Raw genomic sequence first — 26,445 nt, forward strand, 5'->3', positions numbered from 1 at the left:
TTTTTTGCATTCGAGGATTTTACAGAAATGTATACATTGTACAGTGAGAGGTATTCGCTAAAAACTTGTCTGTAAAATCAGTTATGATACAGTGATTCACGTTTTCCTGTTGACTTACATTGTAGTTTGAGTTTTGTTATCAGGGGAAAACTGACTTGAAGCAAAATATACTTCCTCCCCTAAAATCTTACCTGAGGCTTAAATTATATGTAGAATATTACATACAGATACTATTCTGCTAAGTGGTTCCATAGCTTTCCTGAGATTATCACAGAGACTCGTGATGTAGAAATGGATAAGAACCATTTCCTAAAACATTAGAGAAAGTTGTTTTTTTTTTTACAGTTTTGCCAGATATGAGTATTAACTTTATGCAGGATTGTGGCCTGTCCATACATAATCTTTGATATTCTGATAGAGAATTTAAAAAGGAGCAAGTAAAAATCACTCTTACTTTGTTACCTCATTACACTAACTGCCATATTTGTTTTTTATCCAGAAAACTAGGTGCAAGTGAAGGAACCATAAACCAGGAAATTCAACGTTATCAACAATTAGAATCTGTTGCTGTGAATGATATTAGAAGAGATGTTCGTAAAAAATTACGGAGGTCCAGTATGCGAGTGAGTAAACATTTAAGGAGAATTTTATTAAAGTAGACTATTTAAACATTTTTTCACTTTATGAAATTTTATGATGATACTTATGTTGTTCTCTTTCTTCCTCCATTGCTAGTGATAACACTTGACTTGTGTATCTCATGTCTACTATGTACCAGGCACTGTTTAAAACACTTTACATTCAACAACCCATTAAATCTCTACAACAACCCTATGTGGTAGCTTGTATTATTTTCCCCATTTTAAAGATGAGGAAACTGAGGCACAGAGAGGTCAAGCAATTTGACCAAGGTTATACAGCCAATAATTCCAGCGGAGCCAAAATTCAAACCCAAACAGTGGGATTCTACAGTCTATGCCCTTAGCCACTGTGTTTTGTCTGCCTGTCATGAAGTCATACTTTCTTTTTTGTCTCTAATTCAAATGTGAAATTTTTTGAGATGTCCATTCTACCCCTCCCATTTTCCACAGCGGATTTTACTCTTAGCCACTACATACTGTCAGCACTTTATTCTTACCTTTATTATTTGCATATTTAGTTGCCCTTACTAGTATTTGAGTCTCTTAAAGGACAAGTTGTTTATCTTTGACCTTACTATCTACCACATCCTGGGATTTAGTCCAATTGCTGAACACTTGAAATAATATATAGATAGATGTACTAGAAAAATAGAGTAGAAAATAATTCTAAAACTTATTCAAATGGAGGTAGGTTGCTTTGGGTCAAGGTAGTCTTGTTAGTAGAAAAACTAATTTTTAAAAATATAGTCAGCAAAACCCTCCAGTTTTTTTTAACCAGAGTATGGTTTTTGGGTGTTACCCCAATACATAAAAACTGATTAAATCAGAGCTGTTGAGGTTAGAGAAAAGGGGGAAAGGTTGCAGGGATCCAGAGTTCATCAGCTTGAACTTTCTTTCCTTGGTCACCACCAAAGTCCTAGACAACCTCATTTGAATAGTGTTCTAAATTATTTATTTAAATTAGGAATAAAATTCAATTTTACTTATTCAACACTGGCCTCTGATAGTACTAAATGGATAGTGATGCTCTGTAATGCATAACTCTGTGTTTAAATTTTTTGCCACTATGTACCTCACAGTCATGCAACATAATGAAAATATTGCTTGCATACTGTTTATAAGCTAGTTTAGACTTGGCAATTAACTATTAAAAATAAAACTAGGTAGAGAGGATTAGGAAAATTACTGAAATTAAATCTGTGTTCTTAACATTTTTCTCATTTGGTATTTCCCCCTCAATTCCCTTTTAGTCCTCTTGCTCTCTAAGTCTCCATTGTATTAGAATCTTTTTTACTATCTAGCCCCCCAAACTACGAATTTGAAGAAGAGGGATTTGGTGACAAGGAGGGTGTTCCAGTCACCACTTCCTTTCCTTTTTTGTAATAAAGAGTTCTGTCGGGGGGGTACCCTTGGTTGGTACTCAGGATGATTAGTGGTCGCTCCCTCCCTCCCCCTCCCCCTCTTCCCTGATCTCTTCTCCCCCCTCCCCTCACCTTTCTCCCAGAATCTTTCCTTTTAATTCTCATTTTCTTTCTCGTTTCTTTCTTTTCTTATTGTTTCCTTATTTCTCCCCTTATTTCTGTGCCCCTCATCCCTGCTCCCAATCTTTTCTCTCAAATGAGCTGGTGGCTCCTATTTTCCTTGTACAGCCTTCCTAATTGACGTTAGGACTAAGAATAGCTGATTCCTGCTGCACTTTGATGCATCTGTGTTGTTAAGTGACATTTAAAGTCACAATTTAAGATAACTTGTTATTGACCTGGGGGAGACAAGCTAACTTCTTTAACAGCAGAACATTTTACCTGAAGTCAGATATTACAACAGTAAACAACTGCCTAAACTCACCCTTTTTCTGTCCCCTTTCATTAGGCTGCTTCCCTAAAGGATAAGTGGGGTTTGGGTTACAAACCAAGTTACAGCCGATCAAAAAGCATTTCAGCTTCTGGAAGACCACCTCTTAAGCGAATGGAAAGGGCAAGGTAATATATTTCAACCAATGCAACAAGTAATAAAATTGCTGACTCTTTTGCCAAAGGTCACTACTTATTTATTGTGTTCTAATTGGGGAAATTACAAAATTAAGGTAGCAAATGGACCTTATTAGTAAAACTAGTAATAGTGGATACTGTCAAACTAAGAAGTTTGAGGAATCCCTCTATCCCATTTATACTCTACTTTTATATTATAAAAGTCATTGTGTGCTTTTTAGTAATGAAGTACACTGCTATTTAGACAAGTTTATGCGTAAACTTATAGACTATCCAAAGAAATGAATAGTTGCATGTTAGTAGCTGCAGCTCTAAATTTGTCATTTTAGAAAAAGTGTGATTATACACACATTTAACATATGAAAAATGGGAAATTTTACTTATTATTGAAGAAAAATATAGTTTTACTAGTAAGTGAACACTATAAAGTATAAATTCTTTTTTATAAGGTTTAATTTTAGAAAATCTTGTGTTAAAGCAATGAACTTTTTTTTTATGAGATGCTAAAGGTTAAGAAATGGAATACCAAAAGTTCAATCCTTGGATAAGGTAAATATTTAGAAATAAAGTGTTAATGTCATTAGTCAGACTTTTATAAAGTCCAGGGGTTTTTTTTGAACATGAATATTAATGTTTTATAACTTTATATTTTATTATAGTTCTCGAGTAGGTGAAACTGAGGAACTCCCAGAAATCCGGGTGGATGCAGCATCTCCTGGACCCAGAGTCACTTTCAATATCCAAGATACAGTAAGAGAGATACTATTTGTTAGAGATACACAGTGCTAAATAATTTTTAGTAATTACAAAATTATAGTAGTTATGCAGTTTAGAAATAGTAGTTCTTACTTACAGTGAAAGTGTGGATTGTGATGGTTGAGGTGTCTGTACATTGCCAAATAGCAGAGCACTATTGAGAGCCATGCCGCAGGTGTTAGTGTTTTGCATGTAGAATAAAGACTCCATACTGCTTGCTTGTAGGTAGAAACATTTTGTTGAATAATTTTTCTTTCAAGTTCGACTCTGCATTAAACTGGGTATTTTACACAAATGTAATGTGGAATGTTTTTACTTAATGTATTTTATTGTTTATGTATTTCTGTTCAGAATATATAGAGAGATAATATCAGAAACTAGTAGTAAAAAAGGTCAGCATCAAAGTTGTATTCTAATTTTATAGCATGTTAAAATTAATGTTAAAATATTTGTTGTTTTTTGTTTACTTTTAAAGCATTTTTTATTTTTCATGAATTTTTATAAATTTTCTTATTATTTTGATTAAGTTGAAAAACACGGTATGGGGAAGTACACCACAGTCCAGCTGTCCTGGGGAAGGGTATTTTCAGGTACTTTTTAAGAACAATGTAAATTTTGCTTTAAAACTAATTAACCACTCTGAAAATCTGCTTTCAAAATGTCTTCCTCTCATTTCATACTAAACTCAGACCTTGAAGATATTTTACATAAAGGTTTAAGATTGTTTCAGTTCTTTTTCATCATGTATATTTCCTAAGCTTTTTCATGAATATATTTTACTTCTATACTTACTTATAATTTAATAGTAATTATTTAATCTCCAAAATTAAAGGACTAAATCAGCAGATTAACTCAACAAAATCATAAACCAAAAACTGCAGTATGTTACAGTTATTTGCTAATCCCGAAGTGAATCTCTTTTTCCCTACACTCAAATACAAAATGAATCTTTTCTTTAAGAAAAAATTAGTTACCTAATTCAAACTAGAATCAAACCTATCTCAGAACAACAAATTAATCATTGAGTGTTATTTATTTTGAGTCACTGGTATAAAAAAGCATGTATAAAAGCAATCTATTAAAAATTATGTTCAAAACAGTATGGAAAATGTGCTGCACAATCACTTATAAGTTGAGTTAACACCTTTATAAGCTACATATTTTCCCTAAATATAAGTTATAAAAGTAAAATTTAATTTTAAAATTGTATCTGTATAGTAGGTACGTAAATCATTGTCTAGAAATTTTCTGTCAAGTTACATTTAAAAATTGGAACTTATTCCACATTTGTTTCCCATAGCCCACTCTTTTAAGATAGTCTCAATATATATCCCATAGTTACACTGAATTTAGTCAAGCCAAATTTTGTTGTAGAACTATTAGGTTGTAATAGAGTGAGCTTGACAGACATGTCCTTTTTTCTAAAAATGAACTTGGAAATACTGTCCTTTACAGTGAATTGAATGGATTCTACTAATTGATTTTTTTTTCCTGGACAGTATTTTTAAAATTGAGATAATTGACATATAACATTATTTTCAGGTACACAACATAATTATTTGATAGATGTATATACTGTGAAATGATTGAGTTATTCTTAAAGGCATTAATATTTGAATAATTCAAGTCCTATTTTTAAATAGCAGTATATGCTGTTTATAAAAAATAGTGTATAAAAATCATAAATTACAGAATAGATCATTAAGGCATGGTTAAATAGAAAATAAGTATAAACAAAGGTATATTTATCTACATAAACTCTTACCACAGCTTTAAAAGTTGAAGATTTTCTGATAAAATCTGACTTGCTTACTAAATGATGTTATTTTTTTAAAGTGAAGAAAATCTAGATTCTGCAAATGTTTGAAATTTTGATTATAGGATTTCACTATGTATCTTATAGTAATATCAATAAATGTACCTTGCACATTACACTTTACAAAGGCTTATCACATTCCTTCAAAGGATATGCGAGCAAATCTCAAAACTGGGAATCAAAATTCAGTCATAGAAGTTTTGTTTTTTGTTTTTTTTTTGACCTACTTAAATGCAGTGGTCTCCTGATACAATCCTCAGTGAGTGACATTGTATTTATACAAAGTATTTGCCTTAAAATACAGAATTCTTAAGTTTGATTGATTGCTATTTAATTATATAACTATTTACACATCTTTCTTCAGCTCATTAGGGGCCCATTTTAAAATGATGTATCCACAGAAAGTATTCTGGAAGCGCAAAGTACATTCTGTACTGACACTTGCATGTTCTTCCATCATTAATTGCTCTCTTGCCCTTCTAATTTAATCACATTGCTTCTTTTGTCTCCACAGCATGATTAACCCATGCTTTAAAGAATTACAGTATGTACTAATTAACGTGATGATATATGCTTATATAAAGTAAAATTTCACTCTAATTTTTAGTGAGTCAGTGGTATGACTTTCTGTGGTTTGAACTTCTCCTTCCTTCCTTGGTGTACCATTTCATATGTTTGTAAAGCTGATCTTTCAGTTCAGAGTGAGGAAATTCAATTTTGAGAGAAATTTTAGATGCTTAAATGTATATTTTTTCTTTTTCTTTTTTTTAAGGGAAAAGAGGTTTATAATGTGAACCTGATTCATATTTTTTCTCTTTACATTCAGTTTCCAGAGGAGACAGAACTGGACCTTTTGTCAGTAACCATTGAAGGTCCATCCCATTACTCCTCAAATAGTGAAGGATCATATTCCGTGTTCAGTTCTCCCAAAACTCCAGGAGGCCTTTCACCAGGCATTTCTTTCCAACCTGAGGAGGGCCGACGAGATGACAGTTTGTCTTCTACCAGTGAAGATTCCGAGAAGGATGAAAAGGATGAAGACCATGAGAGGGAAAGGTTCTATATTTATAGGAAGCCCTCGTGAGTAGCTTTAAGATCCCTAGGCAGTACTTTAGAATCTAGAACTGAGCTTAAAGCATTATATAACTGTTAATTTTTACAGAAAAAAAAATCTTAACATGCCTACCCAGAGTGAGACTAGGAGATGTATCCATGGTTTACTAATATAATTTAGCTCCATATGGCATTATTTTCTTTCCCTGTCTTTATGTCTTTTAATAAAATCTAGAAAGTAGCATTTTAAATTTTACAATTTGCAAAAATGAAATCTCCTCCAAGATGTAGAATGTAGGTCATACGCTGATATTCAGACTCCTTAATATCAGTGCTTGTGCCTGTGTCCTGAGCGCTTAGAACACTGCCTGGCATGTGATAGTTACTCAGTACATAGTTGTTGAATAAAATGTGACTCCATTAAACTTAAGAAAAACTTCAATTAGTAGGAGCCAGTTGGGTAATTTGTGTGAATTTATAAAATAGTGAAATTTATTTATAGACTACTGCTCACATAACATGTTGGAAAATAGTTGGTTGAAAACTCTTCCCAGTTTACTACAATGTAATCACCAGTTGTTCTTCCTCTAGACATACATCACGTAAAAAAGCAACAGGCTTTGCTGCTGTTCATCAGCTATTTACAGAACGCTGGCCAACAGCCCCAGCCAACAGAAGTCTTAGTGGCACAGCTACAGAGAGAAATATTGACTTTGAACTTGATATACGAGTTGAAATTGATAGTGGAAAATGTGTGCTCCACCCAACCACCCTTCTACAAGAACATGATGATATAAGCTTGAGAAGGTAACATATTGGTCAGAAAGGTGTACAAGTAACTTCATTTGTTAGAACTACTATTTACGTATCATTAATCATAACAAACATTTCCCACCACATCCCAAAATGCAGATTTAAAGAGTATATTTTATTATAATTAGCGTGTTTGTTTATTTGTATAACATACTATTTTCTTTAAACAAGTGTATAATGTTTTCTGGTGATTAGAAATGGACATCTGATTTAGATTCTAGCAAATTTGTTAATTAAAATAGTTATATCCTTGGAATTCTTTAAATAAGCATGAATTTCTCAGTCTCTGTCATCATATTGTGCACATTTCTGTTTCAAAGAACAGTACAATACTTAAAGATATCTTGTTATTGAAACTTTGATGACATAAAGAAATAAGAAAGATTGGGAAACAACTGCACCAAGAGACCTCAGTAAACTGGAATGTTGTTCAGGCTATAACTGCAACTTTACCATTTGTTTCCATCATTGAAGAAATAGTGGTATAAACAGGCGTAGGGTTAGATTATTTTGTTCTTTGAATTTCTGTTTTGCTTTTCCTTCCTAATCTAAAAAAAAATTATAAGAAAACAGTAATATTAATAATTGAGCGAATGAGTAAGGAGTGGGTGGAAATGTAAATAAAACAAGTAGGCAGAATGCTGACAACTGCTGAAGCTGGGAGATGGACCCATGGGAGTTCATTCTGCCATTCCATTTACTTCCTGTATGTTCAAAATTTTCTATAATAAAAGATTTTTAAATGTCTCTTTGTCTAATGAGGCTTTTTAGAAAATGAGAAGATAAAAAGGCACTCTAAACAGTTAAAGTCTTACAAATGTAATAGTGGTGATAAAAAGAACAACTGTTAATTTATTTTTGGTTGAACCGCAGTAAACCAAAATAAATTGCTGGTACTCAGCTATATTTACCTATGTAAAGGGCAGTTTCATTTGGTTCAACCTTATGTGTTAATGTGAAACAGTTGTGATCTCAGGAAAGAATAACTGCCTTGTGTAGTTGTGGAACATACAACATAAACCTCATCCATGCAAGGATTAACCAGTTTCACTAGAGACGCTGATGAGCTTCACTTTTTCAACCTTATTAATGAAGGATTACATTTCACTTACTATATAAATAAAAGTTTGCTTTTAAACAAAATAAAATGAAATAAATATCTTTCAAAAAGATATAACATTTTTCTATTTATAGGAGTTATGATAGAAGTTCCAGGAGTTTAGATCAAGATTCTCCTTCGAAAAAGAAGAAGTTTCAAACTAATTATGCTTCCACCACCCATTTAATGACTGGCAAGAAAGTGCCATCATCTCTACAAACAAAGCCTAGTGACTTAGAAACAACAGTATTTTACATTCCTGGAGTTGATGTAAAGGTAAAAACCTAAATGTCTAGGATTAGGGATTAGATTTTTAGTAGCCATGTTTATTTTTTATCATATATATTCTTCCTTCACCAATTATATTAAAATGAGGCTTTCTGAAGTTTTTCTCTAATATAGCCATATTCTGAACATGAGACCTTCTAAACTGCAGGTTGCCCCTTTTTCCACGAAATTTTGACAGAAAAGTTAATTTTCTTTTTTAAACACTGATATTCACAATGTATTTGCTAAACCTTGCCTATTGCAACTCTTTTAGATTCTAGAATTATTAAGCTAGGATGTTAAGCTAGAAAGAACTTAAAATATTATCTGGGATGACCCTTTTTAACTTTAAAAATGAGAAAAAGCTAATAAGGAACTTTCCGGGATCACAAAGCTAACTCGTAAAATCTTCTGGCTCCAGAACCAGTGTTCTTTCTGCCACATTTTTGTACATTTCTTGGTTTCCCTCATCTGCATAATTTTAATTTTGAAAGTTTATTTGTTTCAATACAGTTGCATTATAATTCCAAGACTCTAAAGACCGAATCACCTAATGCCTCCAGAGGATCTTCCTTGCCAAGAACACTGTCTAAAGAGTCCAAGCTGTACGGTGTGAAAGACAGTGCGACATCTCCTCCTCCTCCTTTACCTTGCACTGCCCAGAGCAAGACTCACAGCTTACTTCCTCCCCAGCCCCCGCCTATTCCCTCAGGTATTTACGGAAAATATATTTTATTTTAATTTTTTTCATAAATTAAGTTTTAGTCATCACCTACTTGCTCTTTTGAGACTTTCTTTCAAATTCATGTTTAAGAAGAAAGGACTTAGACTTATCAGTAACAAGTGTACAAAGTTCATATGTGGAAGTGTTGGCCAACTACTTTTGCCTAGTTCTCAAATTGATATTACCTTAGAATATCAGTTGTTAAAATAAACTTAATAGTTTACTTAATTTTTTAGATCTATATATATTTAGAAAAGTCTTAATGTAGTTCAAATCTGGGAGTTTATGATCTAGATGGAAACATCAAAGTTATATCTGGGAGCTTATGATCTAGATGGAAACATCAAAGTTATACATTTAAGACAGAGTACACTGGACTTAACCACATTTATTATCTATTATTGCATAACAAATTAACCCAAATTTAGTGGCTTATAATCTCAAACACACCTTCTGCGGATCAGAAATTCAGGAGCAGTTTGGCAGGGTGAATCTAACTTCACAGTGTTTTATGAAGCTGCAGTCAGGATGTTGGCTAGGGCTGCAGTCATCCAAATGCCTGACTGGGTCTGGAAATCTGCTTCCATTGTATCCCATTCACATGGCTGGCAAGCTGGTGCTTTAGTTTCTCCCCACATGGGTCTCTCCACTGGGCTGCCTGAGTGTTCTCAGGACATGGCAGCTGACATTCCCTCAAAAGGAGTGATCCAAAAGAGAACATGGCTGAAGCTGCAATGTCTTTTATGGCTTAGTCTCAGAAGTCATGTAACATCACTTCCACAATATCTAATTGATCATAGAGGTGAGCCTTATTCAGTGTGGGAGGGAACTACACAAGGGTGTGAATACCAGGAGGAAAGGACTATTGGAAGTTATCTTGGAATCTGGCTACTATACCATGTGGATAATACCTTATATATATAATAGAATTTCCAAAAAAGGGAATATTGGACTGGACAAGAACTATTTGAAAAAGCTTTATTAGAGAGATGGAACTTGATAAATCTTTTAAAGTAGCCAGTAATCGTAATAATGCCTAACATTTTTAGAGCACTTTTATATTTTATTTTATATTTTTTAATTTATGTTTGGCTGTGTTGGGTCTTTTTTATTTTTTTATTTTGGCTGGTTTTGGTATCAGAGTGATGGTGGCCTCATAGAATGAGTTTGGGAGTGTTCCTTCCTCTGCAATTTTTTGGAAGAGTTTGTGAAGGATGGGTGTTAGCTCTTCTCTAAATGTTTGATAGAATTCACCTGTGAAGCCATCTGGTCCTGGACTTCTGTTTGTTGGAAGATTTTTTTTTTTTTTTTTTTTTTTTTTTTATGGTACACGGGCCTCTCACTGTTGTGGCCTCTCCTGTTGCGGAGCACAGGCTCCGGACGCGCAGGCTCAGCAGCCATGGCTCACGGGCCCAGCCGCTCCGCGGCATGTGGGACCTTCCCGGACCGGGGCACGAACCCACATCCACTGCATCGGCAGGCGGACTCTCAACCACTGCGCCACCAGGGAAGCCCTGTTGGAAGATTTTTAATCACAGTTTCAATTTCATTACTTGTGATCGGTCTGTTCATATTTTCTATTTCTTCCTGATTCAGTCTTGGCAGGTTGTGCATTTCTAAGAATTTGTCCATTTCTTCCAGGTTGTCCATTTTATTGGCATAGAGTTGCTTGTAGTAGTCTCTTAGGATACTTTGTATTTCTGCAGTAACTTCTTTTTCATTTCTAATTTTATTGATTTGAGTCCTCTCCCTCTTTTTCTTGATGAGTGTTGCTAATGGTTTATCAATTTTGTTTATCTTCTCAAAGAACCAGCTTTTAGTTTTATTGATCTTTGCTGTTGTTTTCTTTGTTTCTACTTCATTTATTACTGCCCTGAACTTTATTATCTCTTTCCTTCTGCTAACTTTGGGTTTTGTTTGTTCTTATTTCTCTAGTTCCTTTAGGTGTAAGGTTAGATTGTTTGAGATTTTTCTTGTTTTTTGAGGTAGGATTGTATAGCTATAAACTTCCCTCTTAGAACTGCTTTTGCTGCATCCCATAGGTTTTGGATCATCGTGTTGTCATTGTCATTTGTCTCTAGATATTTTTTGATTTCCTCTTTGATTTCCTCAGTGATCTCTTGGTTATTTAGTAACGTATTGTTTAGCCTCCATGTGTTTGTGTTTTTTACGTTTTTTTCCCTGTAATTCATTTCTACTCTCATAGCGTTGTGGTCAGAAAAGATGCTTGATATGTTTTTAATTTTCTTAAATTTACTGAGGCTTGATTTGTGACCCAAGATGTGATCTGTCTTGGAGAATGTTCCGTGTGCATTTGAGAAGAAAGTGTAATCTGCTGTTCTTGGATGGAATGTCCTATAAATATAAATTAAATCTATCTGGTCTATCGTGTCATTTAAAGCTTGGGTTTCCTTATTAACTTTTTGTTTGGATGATCTATCCATTGGTGTAAGTGAGGTGTTAAAGGCCCCCACTATTATTGTGTTACTGTCGATTTCCTCTTTTATAGCTGTTAGCAGTTGCCTTATGTATTGAGGTGCTCCTATGTTGGGTGCATATATATTTATAATTGTTATATCTTCTTCTTGGATTGATCCCCTGATCATTATGTAGTGTCCTTCCTTGTCTCTTGTAACATTCTTTATTTTAAAGTCTATTTTATCTGATATGAGTATTGCTGCTCCAGCTTTCTTTTGATTTCCATTTGCATGGAATATGTTTTTCCATCCCCTCACTTTCAGTCTGAATGTGTCCCTAGGTCTGAAGTGGGTCTCTTGTAGACAGCATATATATGGGTCTTGTTTTTGTATCCATTCAGCAAGCCTGTGTCTTTTGGTTGGAGCATTTAATCCATTCACGTTTAGGGTAATTATTGATATGTATGTTCCTATTACCATTTTCTAATTGTTTCAGGTTTGTTTTTGTAGGTCCTTTCTTCTCTTTTGTTTCCCACTTAGAGTAGTTCCTTTAGCATTTGTTGTAGAGCTGGTTTGGTGGTGCTAAATTCTCTTAGCTTTTGCTTGTCTGTAAAGCTTTTGATTTCTCCGTCAAATCTGAATGAGATCCTTGCTGGGTAGAGTAATCTTGGTTGTAGGTTCTTCCCTTTCATCACTTTAAGTATATCATGACACTTCCTTCTGGCTTGTAGAGTTTCTGCTGAGAAATCAGCTGTTAACCTTATGGGAGTTCTCTTGTATGTTATTTGTTGTTTTTCCCTTGCTGCTTTTAATAATTTTTCTTTGTCTTTAATTTTTGCTGATTTGATTACTGTGTGTCTCGATGTGTTTCTCCTTGGGTTTATCCTGTATGGGACTCTCTGTGCTTCCTGGACTTGGGTGGCTATTTCCTTTCCCATGTTAGGGAAGTTTTCGACTATAATCTCTTCACATATTTTCTCGGGTCCTTTCTCTCTCTCTTCTCCTTCTGGGACCCCTATAATGTGAATGTTGTTGCATTTAATGTTGTCCCAGAGGTCTCTTAGGCTGTCTTCATTTCTTTTCATTCGTTTTTCTTTATTCTGTTCCGCAGCAGTGAACGCCACCCTTCTGTCTTCCAGGTCACTTATCCGTTCTTCTGCCTCAGTTATTCTGCTACTGATTCCTTCTAGTGTAGTTTTCATTTCAGTTGTTGTATTGTTCATCTCTGTTTGTTTGTTCTTTAATTCTTCTAGGTCTTTGTTAAACATCTCTTGCATCTTCTCGATCTTTGCCTCCATTCTTTTTCCCCGGTCCTGGAGCATCTTCACTATCATTATTCTGAATTCTTTTTCTGAAAGGTTGCCTGTCTCCACTTCATTTAGTTGTTTTTCTGGGGTTTTATCTTGTTCCGTCATCTGGTACATAGCCCTCTGCCTTTTCATCTTGTCTTTCTGTGATGTGGTTTTTGTTCCACAGGCTGCAGGATTGTAGTTCTTGCTTCTGCGCTCTCTGCGTTGGGTCTTAGTTGCAGCACATGGGATCTTTCATCGCGGGGCATGGGCTTGTCTCTAGTTGTGGCGCATGGGCTCCAGAGTGCATGTGCTCTGTAGTTGCGGCGTGCGGGCTCAGTAGTTGCAGTGTGTGGGCTTAGTTGCCCCATGGCATGTGGGATCTTAGTTCCCTGACCAGGGATCAAAGCCATATCCCCTGCGTTGGAAGGTGGATTCTTTACCAGTGGACCACTGGGGAAGTCCTTAGATCACTTTTAAATTGACAAGACACATGTATGTCCATTAAGTGCAAGGCAGATATTATCAATATTGTCCCCATTTTATATATGAAGAAATTTAAAGCTCACAGAAGTTGCATTTCTTTCCTACGTTTACAAGCTAATACATGCTGGAGTTGGAAACCTAAGCCAAAGTTAGCCAAATCTTAGTTAGCTATTATAATCATTCTACTAATGTGGAAACATTTAGTCAGGCAGAAGGAAAGAGAGATGCAGCCAATGTAAGGAGACATTATAAATGCATACAAGGTAAGAACAGCAAGAACACAGGAAAACCTAAAAACAATGATGTTTTTCCTCAACTTGCCACAGAATGTCATTAGTCAAAATTCTCTACATCTTACTCCTCAAGTGGACAAAATAATACTAAATGAGAGATTAAATGCTAAAATAATACTGACAGAGTTAGCAAAGTATAAACTTGAAAAACTGAACCAAAATTTGTTACCTAGAGCAAATAGGAATAACTGTTGTACTTTTATATACATCATTGGTTATCTTTGTATTCTAACAATAATTTATTATTTCTTTCAACCTATTTTTATTGCATTCTTGTATGGTCTTAAATATAAGGTGCTTCATGTGATTAAACTGTCATATAATTCTGATTTCTCACAAAATTATTGTATGTTTTATGGAAACTATTAAATTCACTTCACACCCTTAAATGTTCTAGCTAAAGGAAAAGCAAGTGGAGGAGTAAAAACAGCCAAGTTATATGCCTGGGTAGCACTTCAGTCATTGCCAGAAGAAATGGTTATTAGTCCCTGCCTATTAGACTTTCTGGAAAAGGCTCTGGAAACTATCCCAATTACACCAATTGAAAGGAACTATACAAGTGAGTGTCCTCTTTATATACTTATTTGCCCATCACATGTACTTTGGGGTCCTATTACTTAGAAGGATTTCTTAATGCTATTATATATTCAATGATAAATGTAAAGGAATTATAGAACTGAAGAACTTGAGAGACCATCTAGTCCTGGTGGGGTTTTACGATTCTTCCACGGCCACAGCTAGTGACAAAATTAACATTTTTAGGTCCTATGTTAGTGTGTCTCTTGGACTGGAAACTCCTTGAGGGCAAAGGCATAATTACTTTTTTCTTTGTTTGTTGTTTGGTATAGCAGCAGGGAATCAGAGTTTGAAGGAATGAGTAAGAGGTTTGAATAGGGAAAGATGTATAGAATGATGGGCTACAGAGCCAGTGTTTCTGTGCGTTCATACCCCGGATCTCAGTACTAGCATAAGAGAAAAAGATCTTTTAATAAATAGTTTGCCCTTGCCCTAATAGTGCACTTAAAACTAAATATTTTAACAGCTATCAGCTCACAAGATGAAGATATGGGACATTTTGAAATACCAGATCCTATGGAAGAATCAACAACATCACTAGTATCATCTTCAACATCTGCTTACTCTTCCTTCCCTGTAGATGTTGTGGTTTATGTACGAGTTCAGGTGATATACTTCATTTATTCCTTTCTGTTTTAAAGAAAAAAATTTTTTCTTAAGTTTATTTGAACATTTACAATATTACTACCCTTTAGCGTTTTCTTAAGCTTCATGGACCTTTAGTATGTCTATGATGGCTTAGAGGTTGTGTGAACCTTTGGGAAGTGTATGTATAATTTTATGTGTGTGTTTACTTGTCTGCTGAGGAGGTTCGTATCTTTTGAGTTTTCAAAATTGAGATCTCATACTTTTGTGGCAAATGTAAAAATATGTAAGTTAAAACTGTTTTTTAGCACTCTATGCCATTTTTTATGATGGCACCTATATTTCTTGTCATTATGGTCATTTGGGAGCAGATATAAAGTGAAATTGAGATACAAAGTCACAACAGTACCTTTGTTAGATTTTTCTAAGAGTTATATAATATATATTTAATATTTTATTCTAAAATTCAGTCCAATCTGTAGTCCTTTAGGAGTATAGGCATACCTGAGAGATATTGTGGGTTCAGTTCCAAACCACCACTGCAATAAAGCAAAATTGCAGTGAAGCAAGTTACATGAATTTTTTGATTCCTCAGTGCATATAAAAGTTATGTTTACACTATATGGTAGTTTATTAAGTGTGCAATAGTATTATATCTAAAAAAACAATGTACCTGCCTTAATTAAAAAATAATGCTGTTGGAAGAATGGTACCATTAGACTTGCTCAAGGTAGAGTGGCCATGAACCTCCTTCAATCTGTAAAAAACTCAACATCTTCAAAGCACAATAAAACGAGGTATGTTATATTAGCATCCGATTGAGTCCATTTATTAAGGAGGACTTGGCTTGTATCCAAACTTCAAGGTTTAGTTTACTCTCAATTAAAATTTTATGAACAATCTCAAGAATAAAAGTAACGCTAGTGCCCCAGGCCGGGAAGATCCCACATGCCGCAGAGCGGCTGGGCCCGTGAGCCATGGCCGCTGAGCCTGCGCATCTGGAGCCTGTGCTCTGCAACGGGAGAGGCCACAACAGTGAGAGGCCCACATACCGCAAAAAAAAAAAAAAGAAAAAACAACGCTAATGATCATCTGTTCAGATTAATTTCTACAATAGCAGTTTGGCCAAAAGAACTTCAGTCTGATCTTCTGGAGTTTTGCACAAGCTTTTTTGAAGATCTGATGAAAACATGTAATGAGTAAGGGTTTGAGAGTTTGTAAAACTTCAGTTATTAGTGCAATAGCCTTTTTAAATTTTAGTATAAAAGGAAATTATTTAAAATACTTGATTATGAACAATATGAACATAAACATCTTTAATGTTCTGAATTATCTGTCTACATATTTACTGCTTAGAGATAGTTCCTCAAATATTTAGAGTTTTTAAAATGATACCATTTTGTTAATATACTTTGGTTAATGTATCGTGTGTCTGTTTGAAAAAGGTAGGACACTAAAGACAAAATTCTTTTAAGTGTCGAATAATAAATTTGGTATATGTAGACTGAAACAGAAACTGAATGTAATTTTTGGAGTCCAGTGGGAAATTTTTTAATCATCTAGCTCCTAGAAACTTATTTTTTGGCTTTCTGCACTTTTTAGCCCTCACAGATCAAGTTTAGCTGTTTACCAGTGTCAAGAGTAGAATGCATGCTAAAACTGCCATCCCTGGACTTGGTGTTTTCTTCAAACCGAGGAGAGCTGGAGACTTTAGGGGCTACGTATCCTGCAGAGACTTTATCCCCTGGAGGTAATGCTCCTCAGAGTGGAACAAAGACCTCTGCAAGCAAAACTGGAATACCAGGTGTGGAAACATTCTTTTATTCAATTGGCATAAAGCCAAGTATTATTTTAACAGTAATATACATTGCCAAATAAATAAATTTTGAAAAGGAGAATATTTGAGAATTAGAGTACTTGTAGAAAAAAATCTATAGGAGATCAAAGTTTTGAGTGTATTTTATTACAAAGGAATGGCAGTGGGATAGCATTTTGTTGTTGGTTTCACATACGCATTGCATGCACTATGAGGTATGAATGATAATGTGTTCAAGTACTTCTGAGTGTTTGATTTTATGCTATATTTTTACATTACAAGTAATCAGTGTTGCAAATGGTAAATGAGATGTAGTATTATCTTGCAAGGATTTCTTATCACACTGAATTAAAAGTATATCACATTGCGTGTGTGTGTGTGTGTGTGTGTATAAAAACTTTTTAATGGTAAATTTTGTTACCTCCTCAAATGTTTGTTTCATGAAAGGTTTAGTTTTTAAAGCAGAACTGATGATTTCCTGATGAGATAGTCACACTTCACTGTATTAAAACTGTGTCATTTCTGCCCTAAAAATCATTTAGAGATCACAAATGCAAAAAATAAAGATTTTCTTGGCCATTTTTTAAAAGAGAGACTAGAATGAATGAAAATTGATGAGAGAACTAATGTTCAGTGGTCTTAAGCAGTGGGGGGGCGATTCTGCCCCCAGGGGATATTCCGCAATGTGGAGAAAGGGCTAAAGCAAAACATTTGCTTTGCTGTGTAAATCTCTGAAAATTTTCACAACAAAAAGTTGATATTTTAGAAATAAGATTTTTGCTAATGCCACTGCCCACTGTCTTACACTTAGCTCCTAAATATTGCTGCTGGAATTGTATTGTAGTCAACAACATGTTGGAGCAATAGTGCTGGTTTTTGAAAACATATTTTTTTGATTATAAAATTAACTCATTGTTCATTACAGAACATAAAGAAAACAGAAAAGTATCAAAAATGAAAATAATAATATCCCTTTATCAGTTCCTACCTACTCTCTAGCATTTTTGTGAAGATATGATCTTTTTCCCAGGAAAAACTGAAATATGGTCTCTTCTGCTATGTAACTTTCAGAAATTTTAAATATAGGTTTTCCCAAATTATTAAGTATTTATCTCTAAAATAACTTTAATGACTGTATGATATAACATCATTTTGATCATATATTTGAAACTCCCTGGGCTCTTTGGTTTTTATTTTGTGAATAATATTGAGATGAGTATCTCTGTATATAAATATTTTAAAACATCCATAGGATTAATTCTTAAAAGTGGAATTCCTAAGTCAGAGAGTGTAAACATTTTAAGGTGTTTGATATATTTTACTCTCTAGTAAGACTATAAAGATTTCCGCATCTTCACCACAACGTGTCTGAACGCCAAGTTCACTGTACTCTTCTCAACACTTTGCTTTAAATTTATTTTCAATCATTGTTAATATGATTGTTACTTTATTGGCTGTTTGACAGAGGGGGATAAATATGCCCATGCCCATTTCTCTGTTGGGATATTCACTTTTTTCTTAATGACAAAATATCACAAATTATTAACACAAATTATTATAGCAGTATATATGTACTATGCTAGAAATATATAATGAGAGGAAAATAAAATGAACAGCTATTTTTATGTCCACATTTATTTTAGAAAATTAAAGAATGAAACAGCACCCCTTATTCTATCATCATAAAACATGAAAGAATGATGATGAGAATAAATGTATAAGAAATGTAGGTTATGACAATATCCATTCTTTTAAAGGATCTTTACTGAACTTTACTGAGTTCTGGGTCAGTACTAGGGGTTGGATATACTGTAGTGAACTTAGCTAACAGACATAGTGCCTGCTAATATGGAACTTAAATTGAATTTGGAGAAACAGATAATAAGCAAACAAACATGTTTTAAGTGGAAACATGAAGTAGGTTAAGTATGAGTTAGCCAAGCAGAGAGTTGGGGGAATAAACACTCCAGGTACAGAATACAAGAATTAAGTAGGAAAGAATTTGACAACTTTGAAAAATAAAAAGAATAAAACTAGTATAAGTGGAGCATCGTGAACAAAGGGTATACTGTCATAAGCAAGATTTATATAGATAGGAAAGAGCCATATCATTCAGGGAAGCCACCGAGAGGTTAAGCAGGGAAGTGGACGTGATTATCATTCACACTTCTAGAACACTAGTCCAGCTGCAGTGTGGCAGTTGCTTTGAGGAGAACAGGAGTGGAAGGAAGCAGGGAGAGAAGTTGGCCATTTCAGCAGCCCAGAATTGATCATTGTTTAGGCTAGAATAGCCATAGTAAGATGGAGGAAAATGGACATACTTGATATATGTTGTTAGACATAGAAATGGTATGGTGATAAATTGCATGATAGGAAGTTAGAAGTGGGAAGGATGACAGATAACTCCCAGGTTTCTGGCTGAGCTATTTGCATGGAAGTGTTACTTACGGAGATGGGAAATACTGGAAGAAAAGCAGATTAGGGGAAAAGATCAGTTCAGTTTTGGACATGGTAAGTTTTGTCTTACCATGTCGGTGATCACATGTCTGTGATCCATTCTAGCTGGATGTCAAGTAACCAGCGGCAATATCTGAATCCAAAAGAAGTCTGGTCTGGAGATACGTATTTTAGAATCACTGGCAAATCATATAAAGCTCCATTCAGACAGTCTCATATTTTTTATGTTTAAAGCACATTTGGAATTAGTCTGTCCACCCATGGTAGATGTTGCCAGTGAGGGCACGTAGCTGCCTAAGAGAAGGAGATCTTTAACTTTCTCTATTTGTGTACCTTACTCTGTTTCCACTGTTTCTGGGAAATGTGGACTCCAGCTATATGGTTTGGGTTTTTTACAGTTCATTCTTCTCTTCCATTGCTTAAAACCCAGCTGTTTTGTACCTCTTCCACGGCCTGCTTCCTGTAGAACAAAGGAGAAAAGAAACAGGAAACCATGGAATTGGCCAGTAATATGTATAAATAATTATTTCAAAGATGAACAGAATATTCAGCCCTAGTTTACGAAGTAAATTAACTGGAAAATACATCTAAGTCCTCATTTTAATTTCAAGGATTTAACTCTATTGATCGGTTAATATTTGACTATTTTCACTTTATTTTCAAGTCATGTTTGTTTCTTGAGACTATATTAGTGACAGTTTTTAAAATTTTCTGTGGCTTATAAATATTTTGGTGTTCTTGTGTTCCCTGTAGGTTTGTCAGGATTAGGCAGCCCTCTTGGCAGAAGTCGACATAGTAGTAGTCAGTCAGATCTGACCAGTTCCAGCAGCAGTTCATCTGGGTTGAGCTTCACTGCGTGCATGTCTGACTTTTCCCTTTATGTATTTCATCCATATGGAGCAGGGAAACAAAAAACTGCTGTTTCTGGCCTTACACCTGGATCAGGAGGATTAGGTATACTTGGCATGTCTGCATCTTTTTCAAATTTATCGCATCTTTTCAAGCTTTGATCTTTTTAGAAATGTTATCTTTAATAATGGATATAAAATGAGATCAGAAACTTTTATTTTTCTTCTTGATAATATCTATCCTGTCTCTACATAATAAATAGAAATATGAAATAAGTCATGTAGGTAAATCAATTATATAAGAATTTTAAAACTCCAAATATTTTATAAGTGATACACACTGTGCAGTCGCTTCAGATATCGTTACTTATGTTACTTAAATTTTAAATGTTTCATCAAATCACTATTTGTATAACAAATTATATTTTATAAATAGTAAATTTTTAAAGGGTGTGCATCACATTTGTTAATTTAAAATGAGACTATTATTACTAGTTATTTAGTGAACTTAAATTCCCCTGGCATTTAAAGTGCAGATTTACCACTAAAAATGCATAGGATGTTGATATTAGTGAATGTCTCTTGACTTATTTAGACAAATAATAAAGACACACACTCCATGTCCATCCTAATTTTTGCTGGAGAGATGCTGTAAAAATCATCTATTATGTTTATGGGCTTGAACCTATAAAATTATTGTTAGGAATGCCTAATGCTCATTAGGTCATTCTGTTTAAATTTTTACTCACTTAAGTGATGTTATTTGATAGCATATTCTAGCCTATTGGATAATTTCATGTAATTTCATAATTTCATGTAAGATAGTTGTGTGTGTGTGTGTGTATACATATATATATGTGTGTGTGTTCATACGCATGTGTTTTTTGGGGTTTTTTTCTTGTTTTTTTTAAAGGGAATGTGGATGAAGAAGCCACTTCAGTCACTGGTCGAAAAGACTCACTCAGTATAAATCTCGAGTTCGTAAAAGTGAGTTTGTCTCGGATAAGGCGTTCAGGAGGTGCCTCATTTTTTGAAAGTCAGTCTGTAAGCAAGTCTGCAAGCAAAATGGACACTACACTAATAAATATATCTGGTATTCAATTTTATAGTTTTTTAATTAAAATATTGTTTTTCCAGAATTAAATAAGGGCCTCCTTTTCGTGTTTAATTATTAAATACATTTAGTAATATTAAGCATTCAGTGATAAATTGATTTAAAGGAGAAGAATAACTGTCCAGCCAACTATTATCTCAGTCCAGGTAATCAATGTTAGAAATATGATTGCTAGATAAATACATGGAAATATCACCCAAGGGCCAAAATATGCCTAATTGAATCACTGAAAACGGCTTCTTCGCTTCTCTACCATGAATTGGTAAAATTTCTGACTTTTTGTTTGATTTTTTAATTAGAAATTCTTAAAACACTAAGGAGAGATGAGTGTTGGAAATTTTTTACTTGGTGTCATTAGATCTTGAGTTGTGTGCATATGTGTTGCCAGCTTTATAACTAGTTACATAACTATGGACAGATTACTTGCTCATTTTCTTTACGTTGTGATTTGAGTATTTAAAATTAAATGCATGTAGAACATTTTGAAGAATTCAGAGTACTATGCAAGTGAAAAATCTTTAAATTATTAACTGAAAAGATATAGTAAGTATACTTAACTCACTCAACACAATATATGTTTGGTCATTCATCAAACATATATTGAGCCTTTATTTTACAGTGAACTTGTGCCAGGCACTCTGCTAGATGCTTGAAGGTGCAGGCATGAATAAGGGAAGGTCTTATGAGTAGACAAATTACAGTGCAGTGTGATAAATCCTATAATGGAGGTTTACTTAAAGAGGAGGAAACATATTCTGCTTTATATGAGTGATCAGAGAAAGCTTCACAAAGGAGATGATGTTGGACCAGATCTTCAAAATTATGTAGGAATATCCTTGGCTATAGCAACATGGTATTTAATGGTACAAAAGTGTCAAAAAGTATGCTTTTGGATCATACTTTAATTCACTGAAGCTGAAGCATAGGTACAACTGAACATTTAGTTAGTTGTACACAGTAGGTGAGGCCAGAGGGAAAGAGGAGTTGGCTAGAGGTAAAGCTGGTAAAATAGCCCAGGACATGATTGGGGTAGGGGGGACTCATATGCCAGGCTAAAGAATAAGGTTCTGATCCTTTGGGCGGGGAGAAGCCATTAGCATTTTTAAGAAATGGTATGACAACATTGTCCCGAAAGGTGACAATACTGTATTGTACGTTTAAAAATCTGTAGCTGGTAGGTTTCATGTTAAGTGTTCTTACCACAAAAAACAACCAAAATTATATACGGTTTATAAAATAATCTGTTTACATTAAAAAAAAGAATGATGCTTCAGATTGATGGTTTAGGAAGGGAGTTAATGGTTGAATGAAAAGGGGTGGTAGAGTGGAAAGATGCTTGAGGAAGCTGTTGAAACAGACTAAGCAATAGGGGATGAGGGCCTGAGTTGTTATAGGAAAAAAAGAGTAGAGGGAATGGTTTCAAGAGAAATATGAGAGTCCACAAGCTTAAGGACAAGTTGTATGAGGAGCAGTAGAGGAGACAAGGATGCCTCAAACTTTTAGCTTAGGTGACTGAAGGGACAGTGAGGTCATTAACTTAGATAGAAAATAAAGAAGGAAATGCCTATATGACCTTGAGGTGAAAGGGTCTGGTAGGCAATTGGCTAATGAGCTGTGTGGATATGGGCTCAGACTGAAACAGACACTTCAGGTTTGGGAAATGTTGGCATGTAAATGCAACAGAAGCTATGGTGGAGGAACAGAAGGCACATGAAGCAAAAGCAGCAGTGTGCTCAGAGCAGAACCCCTAGAGACAGCCATGAGAGTGCTTTCAGATTGACAAGTCGCTACTTTCTGTCTAAAGGGAAAATAGTAGTTTTTGCCATAGTTATTTGGTTTGCAGCTACTTTTGAGGAAGTTTGTATTCTCGCTCATCCTGATGATTCATTTCCCATATTTGAGAAGAGCTGTATGTTAAAGCTGGAAGCTGTTTGTAAGACCGATCTTTAGATCCTCTCTGAGAATTTCACGATATCATCACTTGATAATAGAATTCCAATTTGCCCTCACCTTAAAAATGGAACTAACAGTGCAGAATGTGCTATTTTTATCATTTGTGGAACACATTATCACTTACTAATCATACTATGTAACTTATTTTGGTATTTCATGAATTGTAACAGAATTATAATTCAGTTGTGTGATATCATGTCCTATTATTACCTACCATGTGAAAATATTAAAGGTTTTGGAAATGTGTTCTAACAAACTTTATTTATGTATCAGCTGTTTGTGATATAGGGTCTGCTTCCTTTAAATATGATATGCGCCGCCTCAGTGAAATTCTGGCATTTCCAAGAGCTTGGTATAGAAGGAGTATTGCAAGACGCCTGTTCCTTGGAGACCAAACTATAAATTTGCCAAGTAAGCTTGTTTATGTAATTATAAATTATACTTAGGCTGCTTTTCATTTTGATTACAAAAGTAACAAGATCCATGATTGATAACACAAACTTTGTCTTACTTGGTAAGTTTTACCCTGCAATTCTTTCACTCATTCAGCAAATGTCAGTGGAGCCCCTTTAATGTTCAAATAACCACTGGGAGTGCACTAGCACTGGAGGTCACAAAATACTTGCACTCTCAGGGGTTAAGTTCAGCTGATTTTTATTCTGTAATGATTACCCTGTAATCTTTGTAAAATCTGGAAACGCAGAAATACATTTAACCAAGTTAATCATGGTTAAACATGGAAAATAGAATATATTGGGGACATGCTATCATATTGCATTTTTTCTCTTGGACTTAGATATTGTTGTAGTATTACACTGCGTAAGTGAAAGACAGAGTTAGCATGATACAGTAGAAAATATCAGAAATCTGGGTCTGGGTCTATTCCCTCATCTGTAATATGGGACAGAGTGCCTGTCCTACCCATCTCATGGAGTTTCTGTGAGAATTTTAAAAAATAACATGCTGGAATGTACTTTGCAAACTGTACATCATACAGTTGTCAGAGAACTGGAAGGGATATAAAATGTGATTAGAAATGGTGGAGTGGTGAAATTCCTTATTTTATAACATGGTGATATTACCCTGTTAATTTTGTTTTTGCTATCTACTTTTCTGTTAGCATCTGGCCCAGGGACACCTGATTCCATTGAAGGTGTAAGCCAACACCTTTCCCCCGAATCTTCAAGAAAAGCTTACTGCAGGACCTGGGAGCAGCCTAGTCAGTCATCCTCTTTCACCCACATGCCTCAGTCACCTAATGTGTTCAATGAGCATATGACAAACAGCACCATGTCACCAGGGACAGCAGCACAGAGCCTAAAATCCCCAGCTTCCATAAGGTCAAGGAGTGTGTCTGATTCTTCAGTTCCCCAAAGAGGTAACACTGCTCTCCTTGTTATCAGTAGTCCTCCAGTGACCCCAAGATAAAAATCTTAATTAGTTATGCCCAGACTTCTGCCCCAAATGCAGGAAGTTATTCTCTTGCAGGTTTTTATGGAGATGTGGGGTTGAGGGAGGAACCCCAGACCAAACAACAGACAAAGCACTTCACAGTATTTGCTAGCAGAAGAGACAGCTGGACGGCTAGTCGCTTTGAAAAGGGATAGGGAGAGAGGAATGAGTGAGCATAGTGTTAGCATGCACCACAGGAAGTAAAACAAACCTACAGTGTTGTAAACTCCATATTGAAAAAGTTAATCTTTGCATTCTTTCAGTCATTCTTTTACTCAGCCACTATTTTTTTTAACTCTTATGTGCTCAAGGCTCTACTTGTGTCTAAGTATATAAAATGAATGATGTAGTTCATGTCACAAGGTAAGATTAGAGTATAATGAGTCAATGCAGGACTCAGGATATATAATGAGTCAATGCAGGACTCAGGATATATACTGAGTCCATAAGAACACAGAAGACAGGCACCCCAGCCAGCCTCTGCATTTCAGAATGGCACTTGCCTTCCAAGTTCTCTTCTTGGCAGCAGCAACTTATGATTTTCTCCTTTGGTAAGAAAATCCTAGGGTGATAAATGATCTGTGCTGCTATATCCCATGCACACCAGAATCTCCTCATATAAGATGGAGCTCATACAGAACTATGAGCTTTCAAGAAGTAAGGCTGGCAACCCTTACTGACCGTTCAGTAAATGGTAACTATTAATATTTTGGAGGCAATATGACAGCTAGTAAATGTTAGGTTTTAACACAAGAATATCATAATTTTATTTTCTGGATTATAGTGATGAGTAGTTTTTGCTTTGTAATTGGCTGAGCATCTATGTGAATGTACATTTGATTTTCTATTTTTAGATTCACTTTCAAAAACATCAACTCCTTTTAACAAATCAAACAGAGCAGCAAGCCAACAAGGGACCCCATGGGAAACACTTGTCGTGTTTGCTATCAACCTGAAGCAATTAAACGTTCAAATGAATATGAGTAATGTAATGGGAAATACAACGTAAGCTATTCAGATACAAAGAAAATATATTTAATCATTAGTTGTAATTTTTCTAATTGTAGTAAAGCAATTCAAAACCTTTTTTTAATGCTGCAATGTTTGAGACAGTGAAGACAGTAGATAAAAGATTATATGCCTTGCTTTATCCTGAAAATGGTTTAATCCTAAAGAGATTGTAACATAAAAACAGCATGAAATATGTCTTCTAAAAAGATAGAAAATGATAAGGAAAATAGCATAATTATCTAGTTAAGAAGAAAGCTTCATCATTAATGTTAATATTCAAATGTTTACCATAGTTTTTATAAGAAATGTATTGTTTCATTGTCCAACTTTTTTGAAATCATCTAACTCCTGTTTTAATTCATTGACTTGGGAAGCCATATGTCTAATTAATAACACTTTTTCTTTTTTATAGCTGGACAACTAGTGGTTTGAAGAGCCAGGGCCGTCTGTCAGTAGGAAGTAATCGAGATCGAGAGATAAGCATGTCTGTTGGTCTAGGAAGATCACAGTTAGATTCTAAAGGAGGAGTAGTTGGAGGGACTATAGATGTCAATGCTTTGGAGATGGTTGGTATGTTGAAATTTTACAACTGAACAATATGTTGAAGAAAAGTATTTGAAAATTGATTTTGATGAGTTTTTCCCATGAGGCATTTCTGTGCAAAGTAATTATTGTTTCTATTTTAGCTCATATTTCTGAACATCCAAATCAGCAACCCAGTCACAAAATTCAGATTACTATGGGTTCTACTGAAGCTCGTGTTGATTACATGGGCTCAAGTATTCTCATGGGTATCTTCAGTAATGCTGATCTCAAGCTTCAGGATGAATGGAAAGTAAATCTGTATAACGCACTGGATTCAAGCATTACTGATAAAAGGTATTTAGTAAAATATTACTTTTTCAGTACTTTACATGACTACTCAACATATTTTCTATCATCCAGTGAGAAAACACAAACCATTTTTCCTGCACAGTGATTTTATATCATA

At 34.7% G+C, this 26,445-nt stretch overlaps 1 protein-coding gene across 2 annotated transcripts in view; it reads left to right on the top strand.

Annotated features, from left to right (window-relative positions):
- Nucleotides 1-26,445, top strand: part of BLTP1 (bridge-like lipid transfer protein family member 1) — a 216,686-nt gene that overhangs the window by 177,466 nt on the left and 12,775 nt on the right. For both annotated transcript variants that reach the window (XM_081223831.1, XM_081223832.1), the window contains 18 exons: nucleotides 500-623; nucleotides 2,511-2,620; nucleotides 3,289-3,379; nucleotides 3,913-3,975; nucleotides 6,028-6,281; nucleotides 6,846-7,061; nucleotides 8,262-8,442; nucleotides 8,947-9,145; nucleotides 14,040-14,201; nucleotides 14,685-14,824; nucleotides 16,406-16,607; nucleotides 19,830-20,030; nucleotides 20,838-21,017; nucleotides 23,265-23,402; nucleotides 24,112-24,369; nucleotides 25,298-25,448; nucleotides 25,867-26,024; nucleotides 26,141-26,333. In XM_081223831.1, the coding sequence (XP_081079957.1) occupies nucleotides 500-623; nucleotides 2,511-2,620; nucleotides 3,289-3,379; nucleotides 3,913-3,975; nucleotides 6,028-6,281; nucleotides 6,846-7,061; nucleotides 8,262-8,442; nucleotides 8,947-9,145; nucleotides 14,040-14,201; nucleotides 14,685-14,824; nucleotides 16,406-16,607; nucleotides 19,830-20,030; nucleotides 20,838-21,017; nucleotides 23,265-23,402; nucleotides 24,112-24,369; nucleotides 25,298-25,448; nucleotides 25,867-26,024; nucleotides 26,141-26,333 (3,021 nt within the window). The remainder of the gene's footprint in view (nucleotides 1-499; nucleotides 624-2,510; nucleotides 2,621-3,288; nucleotides 3,380-3,912; nucleotides 3,976-6,027; nucleotides 6,282-6,845; nucleotides 7,062-8,261; nucleotides 8,443-8,946; nucleotides 9,146-14,039; nucleotides 14,202-14,684; nucleotides 14,825-16,405; nucleotides 16,608-19,829; nucleotides 20,031-20,837; nucleotides 21,018-23,264; nucleotides 23,403-24,111; nucleotides 24,370-25,297; nucleotides 25,449-25,866; nucleotides 26,025-26,140; nucleotides 26,334-26,445) is intronic.

The sequence above is a fragment of the Mesoplodon bidens genome, assembly GCF_964165515.1.
Source record: "Mesoplodon bidens genome assembly, chromosome: 1".
NCBI lineage: Eukaryota > Metazoa > Chordata > Mammalia > Artiodactyla > Ziphiidae > Mesoplodon > Mesoplodon bidens.